The following is an 8,281-nucleotide window of genomic DNA, read 5'->3' on the forward strand; positions in this document are numbered from 1 at the left end:
CCTGAGACTAAAACCTCGGGCTCATGCTGTTTTGGGCCCAGCTCCCAGAGTGCTGCTCTGGCCACTTCCTGCCAGCCTTCTGGGCTGTCCTCAGTGAGAGGTTGGCTTCTCTGTGTCATTTTGTGGGTTCTGTAGCTCCAAAATTTGTCTAGAGTCAATTTTTACATGAATTGTAGGAAGTGGGAGCCGGAGCCCAGTGGGAGCCGGAGCCCCATGGAAGTCCTGTTTATACTCCACCATCTTGACTCTGCCCTCAAGAGTCACTTTTAAGAGGATAGTCAAAGGAACTATTGACATTATTGCCTACTATGCCAGGTTGAGGAGATATGTTCAGAGATTTGAATTTTGTCTCTGGTCTTTTTATTCTGTCAGGGACTGGAGAAGCATTGGTTTTAGAATGCATCTCTGGCTGCTGTCTAATCACACATTTGATAATATCAATTTGGTGTGAGCTCCAATATTATGTCATGGTCTGTGAGACTTCAGGCTACATGGGTCTAAAGTGCTAGAGTCCATTCCTGAAGAAAGCAGAACTTTGCTCAGCAATGGTAGGCACTGCTTAGCTTTCTCTGACTGCAACGACTTTGACTGAGTTGCTACAGAAATCTTAGATTTATGTGAATTGGTAGGTAAGGGAGGCACATCTTTTCCAAGCTAAGCTGGTGGACATCCAGCATGCCTATTTTTGATTGAAGATTTATTTATACCATTTTTATGAACATCAGGATTGTATTTGTGCATTAATGTCTGATGCATCATTAGAACTTCTGGGTAAAATATTCTATAAATACAAAATGGGCAGGTGCTTGTTGCTAATAAACCTCTGCTGATGGGGCGGCCAGGTAGCACAGCAAGTAAGAGCACTGGCTCCAGTGTTGAGAAGACCTGGAGATCGAATCCCAGGCTCAGACACTTAGCACCCACCCAGAAACACCTGGCTGTGTAAACTTGAGCAAGTTACTTAACCCCAATTGCTTAGGGGCGACCAGGTGGCTCAGCGAGTAAGGGTACCGGCTCCAGTGTTGGGATCGACCTGGAGATCGAATCCCAGGCTCAGACACTCAGCACCACACCCAGAAATAACTGGCCATGTAACCTTGAGCAAGTTACTTAACCCCGATTGCTTGAAAAAAAAAATAAACCTCTGCTGATAGAAACAGCTGCACGTTTTGGATAGATCCAATGAATAAATTCAAAGACTTTTCCTCAAAGTCCATGCTTAGTTTATGTTTGCAGTTAGGATCTTTTATTACATCTATGTTATTTACTTCACTTTCATGGGTAGTAGTATCTCCTCTGCCAGAAAGAGTATCCTTCTCTGTTTTACAAACAGGGTTGTTTGCCTGAGGTTCAATTAGTGATTTTTAAAAAAATTTGTCTGAGTATGGAGTGACTATACTTTTGTTCATTTTATCAGCACTATTATATCACCTGTATTTTTAGTGGAATCCTGAATATCCTGGTTTATGGTTGAATGTACACTTCCCAAAACATTTTGAAAGGCAGAAGGCATTTCTTTATCTTGTTTTGCAGGTGTACAGTCTTTAGTATCTTTGGCACCATCAAAAAACTTTTTCAAATTTTTGGTTTGAGCACCATCAGTTTTTAGTAGCATATCTTCAGTTTCCCGACTCAGTAGTGAGCTTTTGTCATCATTCTTTAGTGGTAATTCAATTTGCTTGTTCTTGTGATGTCTCTCTAAATACCTCAGAGAGGTTTTCTGAGCTGCAGCATATTCACACAATTCACATTTGTATGATTTTTCACCTGTGTGAGTTCTGAGATGAATATTGAGGTAATGATTTGAACAGAAATACTTTCTGCAATAGCTACACCCTCTGGATGAAGCAAGATGTTTAATTTTTTCTCTTTCCAAGTCATCTTCATTTTTATCTAAATAAAAGAAATAAATTATCTAAATAAAAGAAAATAAACTTCAGAAAGTCCATCTTCTGATCCATCTTCAGGACCACCTTCCACCCAATCCATTGTTCCATTTTCATCTAAAGCTGTGGCTACATCTGGAGAATGTGTTCTGTGTTGCCCTCATTCAATAGAAATTGGTGATTCGGGGTGGCCAGGTAGCACAGTGAGTAAGAGCACTGGCTCCAGAGTTGGGATGACCTGGGATGAGTCTGGGCTCAGACACTTAGCACCACACCCAGAAATAATTGGCCCTGTAACCTTCAGCAATTTACTTAATCCCAATTGCTTTAAAAAAAAAAAAAGAAATTGGTGATTCAGCAGGTTCTCCTTCCTCTTTTATGAGCTCTTGAATGAAGCTGATGGTATGTTCTAAAAACCTTGGCACATTCAGAGCAATGTGTTGATTTCTCTTTGTTATGTGTTAATTTGGGAATTTTTAGAATTAGAATAATTTTTAGCATTGTCTTATATAATTGTATTGCTGAGAAGAGCTAAGTCTATCAAAATTGCTGTTACTATGCATGATGTTCTCCTGGATCTGCTCATTTCACTCAAGTGTACTGAAGGCACTTCACCATTAGCATGCTTAATCTTTTCTTTGTCTTGTGAAAGGTCAATTCCTGCACAACTGTTTTTATTTGTTTTGGACTTCCCAGTACTTTCAGTATGGTATTTCCTGGCATTCCAAATGTCTCCAAGCTCTTCTTTATCTGAACATGAATCATCATTGTCTGTACTTCCTTCTTGTGCTGGTTCTTTCACTTCTCCACTGTCAATAGCAACTTTGCCTTTGGTAGCCAACTGCCACACTTGATATGTATTAAATGGATCTTACTCAGCTGCTCATTTTTGCAGGTTTCTTAATTTTTTCAGGTGAAAAACTTTACCTTCCCTTTACAAGGGCAAACGTAATTTAAAGGGAAAATATCTCCATGGCAAGCATCAGGTAGCAGCATTAAAAATAAAGCCATTGTATGTTAGGATCTTGAGCCAACTAATGCCATTGTAAAATACAAAAGCACAAAACCAATAAATGCTAAAATAATGAAAATCATCTATACCCATGGGGAAAAGGTGATTCCTTTACATCTAAAAGAATCTTATTAAGAAAGTCCTCAGAAGACTCCCCTAAGAACATTGATCAGAAAATAGCACAGGTTTTATGTTTTAGCAATGGATCCTTGAGTCCATTTTTTTCTATTTTTATGAGTGAAGTCATAACCAGGACTTGAAATGACCTCTCCCAGGCAGATTCAATTCCCCTAGTCCAATGAAAATTCTCAATGTAGATGTAGTCCCCAGGTTGAAAGTTGTGGAGGGAGAAGTCCAGCAATCCAGTCTATGATAGTTTCTATTTGCTGAACTTTCTGCAGTTTATGCTGTAACTCCTGAATGTAGGAGCCAACAGAAGTATCTCCTCCAAGCAATGAGGTGTACACTAAAAAGAAAAAGGTTTTGATTTTACAGAAAGGTATCCCAAAAGCATTTCATAAGGGGAGATATGGCATTCCCCCTTTGGTCTACTTCCGAGATGGAACAGAACCAAAGGGAGAACATCAGGCCACTTCAAATGGGTTTCAGGACAATTTTCCAATGAGGGATTTCCATTCCTTATTCACCTGCTCAACCCGAACTGAACTCTGGGGATGATACAGAGTGTGGAATTTGGGATTTCTCTCTAATCTTGGTTGTCTATGCTTTGTTTGTGTAAAATCTTTTTAATTTAATGTAATCAAAGTTATCTATTTTGAATTGCATAATATTTTCTATCTCTTGTTTTGTCATAGATTCTTCTCTTCTCCGCAGATCTGACAGGTACACTATTTGCGTAGGGTATCATCCATTATGTCTAAATCGTGGACCTATTTTGACCTTATCTTGGTTTCTGGCATAAGATCTTGGTCTTTGCTTAGTTTCTGCCATACTATTTTCCAGTTTTCCCAGCAGTTTTTGTCAAATAGTGATTTCTTATCCTGGAAGCTGGAGTCTTTGGGTTTATCAAATAGTAGATTATTATAGTCATTGACTACTTTGTCTTGTGTACCTAATCTATTGCACTGATCCACCACTCTATTTCTGAGCCAGCACCAAGTAGTTTTGATGATTGGTGCTTCATGATACAATTTAAGATCTGGTACAGCTAGGCCACCTTCCCTTGCATTTCTTTTCATTAATTTTCTTTAAATTGTGGACATTTTGTTCTTCCAGTTGAATTTTGTTAGTATTTTTTTTAACTCTATAAAATCATTGTTTTGGTAGTTTGATTGGTACGGCACTGAATAATTAATTTAGGTAGAACTGTCATTTTTATTATATTAGCTCGGCCTACCTGTGAACAAATATTTTTCTAATTGTTTAGATCTGACTTTATTTGTGTGAAAAGTGTTTTGTAATTGTGTTCATATAGTTCCTGGGTTTGTCTTGGTAGGTAGACTCCCGAGTATTTTTTTATTATCTACAATCCCCAAGTCTTCTTAAATGGAATTTCTCTTTCTATCTCTTGCTGCTGAACTTTTGTAATGAAAAGGGAATTTGTAGATCTTCCCTTCCTCTTAATAGGCCTAGGGAATTTGAAGATTTTCCCTGCCCATTAATGGGCCTCACTTGGAGCCCAACAAGAGAAGCTTGCTTAGGGGAGGCTAGTTTTTCAGGAAGGCCCATACCTTTTGTTACTTTGTAATTAGGTAGTGGGTCACAAAGGTTGAGATGTCCTCTGACTCATGAGAAGGCTATATATACTCTGAGGTAAGGTTTTGCTTTGGGGCTCACTTATGGGAAGAGTTATGTGATTTGGCCAGATGAGACTCTGGGTAGCTGATGAGCCCCCCTGGTTTTGGAAACCCAGATGCTGGTGCTTCTCTCTCTGGTAACTAACTATATATGTATGTATTGGTTACATAGCTAGAAGCCCTGTCTGTTGGTCTGTTGAGTTGTGTTATTTTCTCTGTCTGTATTTTTTGTCTGCTTGTAATTTCCATTTGTATTTTCTGAAGTTCAGGGTGCTGACTTTCCCCCCTGAACTAAGTGAATGATATATATGTTTGATTAAAGTAAGGTTGTTAACCCCTTTTGAGTTGCTTTCCTTTAGAATTCAACTCTGTAAACAGATGAACAAACTGAGTGGGGTTTCTAGCAAAGTGAAAGAAAAAATGGGAATAAAAACTGGTTTACATTAAAAAAAATAAAATCATGGCCTTAAGATATTTTAAGTGGGTGGCTAGGTGGCTAGGTGGTACACTGAATAAAGCACCGGCCCGGAGTCAGGAGGACCTGAGTTTGGTTCCTCAGACACTTAACACCCACACACACACAAAAACTAGCTGTGTAACCTTGGGCAAGTTACTTCAAAAAAGGCAAAAAAAAAAAAAAGATATATTAAGTGCTCTGTAGCTTATGCACTCAGACAAATTAATCATCAATTTGACCAGTCCCTTTTAGTTCAATTATGAACTTGACTTAAAAGAATTTGAAAATAAAGGTAGATTCACCCATCTTCAGCTTGGAGAGACTTATTTTAAGCTTGAGGTTAAATAGGTAGTAATAGCAAGGGGAGACCAACTCCCAGGGCTTGAGCCTCTGGGGGAACCAATAGCTAAAATTCATCCGATATAAACTATCTCTTGGGTCTCTCACAGGTCAGAGAGCCAAAGGAGGTGGGAGTCCTGTCCTCCCATCCCTTCATTGGTCACCAAAAATGTGGGGACAAAAATCACCCTGAATGGCTAAAAGAGAAACTGAGGCAGAGGTCCAAGCCAAAGCACATTATTAAAGGGACTTGGTCCCTCCTAATGAAGGGGACCTCAGACTTTCCTTATGGCCTGAGATACCCCTGCCTTATTTTTATGAGGTTTAATACCAGATTTATTACTTGAACATTCCAAGGCAGCTATATGAAATACAGAATTCCACTGATTGATGTATGACTCTGGATAGACATTGAACCCCCCTGGTTTGGAAAACCCAGATGTTGGTGCTTCTCTTTGTGCTAACTAATATTAAAATTAATTAAAATAAACAAAAAATGGTCTATCAACAGGGTCACAGGTTGGCTGAATCAGGGAATATCTCTACTGACTAGGTGGTCATGAGATGGATGGGTGCCTACTTAGGTTGGGCAAGGGGAGATGGTACAAGCTATATATAAACTCCAAGAACATTTTAGGGGGCACTTTCTGGACCATGCCAGTCAGGCTTGTTTTGGTCATAGAATTTGAGCAAAACAGGATGGAGATATCCTTGCAGAATTATTGCGTTTATGGAAGTAAGTTCCATAGCTAGTAAACAAGTAATGAACAATACTTTGAAATTTCAGGCCTATTATAAGGCCCTTCTATTAGAATCTATATTCCTATGTGACATATGAAATATGAATTAACACATTGTTTATTACAATATTACATGATTGACTAGATATGTATTACTACATAAGTATATAGAAACAATTCCTAATTGCTAACAATCATTTACCTCTAATAGAATCATAATGAACTGACTAAAAGGGATTAAAGTTTGAGTAGGGGTCCTCAATGAATCATCTCTCTCATAACATCACTACTAAACTTATATCCCTAAGAAGTCAAAAAAAGAATATAAAGACCCAGGTATGCAAAAATATTTATGGCATCTCTTATAATTTTAAGGAAAGCTCCATATATTCCTGTGATCTCTAGTGTTTTTAATAGGAATGGGGTTTGTATTTTTCAAAGGCTTTTTTTCTGCATCTATTGAGATAATCATATGATTTCTGTTGGCTTTGTTATTTTATTTATTTATTTATTTATTTATTTATTTTTTGCCTTTTTGGAGGGCAATTGGGGTTAAGTAACTTGCCCAAGGTTACATAGCTAGCTTTTTGTGTGGATGTTAAGTGTCTGAGGCCAGAACCAAACTCAGGTCCTCCTGACTCTTTATTCACTGTGTCACCTAGCCACTCCTGTTGGCTTTGTTATTGATATGGTCAATGATGTTGATAGTTTTCCTAATATTGAACCAACCCTGCATTCCTGGTATAAATCCCACCAGGTCATAGCATATGATCATTGTAATATATTGCTGTAATATCCTTGCTAGTATGTTCAATAAACATTTGTTGAGCCCCTGCCTGCCCCAATATGGCAAACATTGTGCTAAGTGCTTTAGAAATACTACCTATAAAAAGGCAGGGACCTCAGAGGCCATTTAGTCCTGTATTTTACAGAGGAGGAAACTGAAATCTATCAAGGTGAAGTGACTTGCTTAAGGCAAATAACTGTCAGAGGTGGGATTTGAATCCATGTCTTCTGATTCCAAGTCACTAGGTGGATGTAGGCTGGAGGCTCTGCTGGAAGAAGGGAAAAATGCTAATATCTGGTCTGGAGTGAGTGAAGAGAGGGTCGTATAGGCTCCACTCCCCAGTCCCATCCCCAGGGGCCCAGGCTCCTAAGGAGCAGCTGCTGGGAGCCATCCAGGCCATTAAGAATTAATATTAAAGACGGGAGAGGGAGAGGGAGAGGGAGAGGGAGAGAACCCCCTTCCCCTTCACTATTCAGACATCCGGCTCTTCCTTCTTATGACTGGTCTGCGGTTTCAGAGGCAATCCAAACGAGCACAGTCCTTGCTCAGTGCCTCTGAGTCCGCAGGGCGTGGCCAAGGCGAGGATTTCTCTTTTCGTTATCTTTGCTCTGTTCCCAGGTACGCTCAGCAGGGTGAGGATCTGGCTGCCACGGGATGGGCACAGGTGGAAAGAAGGATATTCTTTGAGGGACAGGGCGCTGGGAGGACGCCATGGAGACCCTGAATCGAGCCCTGTGGTCTCTCCTGTTTCAGAGGAGGATTCCTCAGGTATCAGGTGACTTGGCCCAAGTTCTCCGCAGGGCACGCCGGTGGGCCTGTAGGACCCTGAGGAGGGCAGAGGGGGCCTTAGGCAAGGGTGTCCGCTGCCGGCTGATTCTGTGCTTCCAGCACCTGACGCTGGAGGAAATGAAGATATTCAAGCTGTGCCTAAAGGACTGCGACGTCGGGTTCTTAAACTGGGGCCTCCTGGAGAGGGCCGGTAGCACAGAAGTGGCCGATATCCTGGTCAGTTCTCTTGGGGAGCAGGGGGCCTGGGAGCTGGCTCTGACCATCTGGAAGAAGATGGGCCTGAGGGAGCTGTGGGAGCGAGCTAGGAACGGTAAGTGTCCGCCTGAGGGCTGGAGCTTTCCGTCTCACCTTAGTGTTCCCGCAAGGTCTCACATTCTCTGTCTCACATTCTCTCTCTGTCTCACATTCTCTCTCTGTCTCACATTCTCTCTCTCTCTCTCTCTCCCTTTCTCTCCCCAGCTATCGGTGGTTAACTGTACAATGAATATAATTTGCATAAATGTTGATGCTTAGA

General features: G+C 40.6%; 2 protein-coding genes and 1 pseudogene across 2 annotated transcripts in view; 1 reads left to right on the forward strand and 2 right to left on the reverse strand.

The window, feature by feature from the left end:
- Window positions 1-253: 253 nt before the first annotated feature.
- LOC138143483 (zinc finger protein 217-like) lies at window positions 254-1,091 on the reverse strand (annotated as a pseudogene).
- A 314-nt stretch (window positions 1,092-1,405) lies between these two features.
- Window positions 1,406-2,991, reverse strand: LOC138143484 (zinc finger protein 217-like). The gene is given in 5 exon segments (XM_069064754.1): window positions 1,406-1,904; window positions 1,937-2,045; window positions 2,213-2,358; window positions 2,474-2,756; window positions 2,988-2,991. Coding segments are annotated over 5 exon segments (1,041 nt in total).
- Window positions 2,992-7,457: 4,466 nt separating this feature from the next.
- LOC138143470 (NACHT, LRR and PYD domains-containing protein 12-like) overlaps window positions 7,458-8,281 on the forward strand; it is a 62,164-nt gene continuing 61,340 nt past the window's right edge. The window contains exon 1 of the mRNA XM_069064742.1: window positions 7,458-8,077. Coding sequence (XP_068920843.1) covers window positions 7,690-8,077 — 388 coding nt within the window. The 5' untranslated portion in view covers window positions 7,458-7,689. The remainder of the gene's footprint in view (window positions 8,078-8,281) is intronic.

The sequence above is a fragment of the Petaurus breviceps genome, unplaced genomic scaffold (assembly GCF_028583685.1).
Source record: "Petaurus breviceps papuanus isolate PSGF00001 unplaced genomic scaffold, PetGlider_PUasm1.0 90639, whole genome shotgun sequence".
NCBI classification, from domain to species: domain Eukaryota; kingdom Metazoa; phylum Chordata; class Mammalia; order Diprotodontia; family Petauridae; genus Petaurus; species Petaurus breviceps.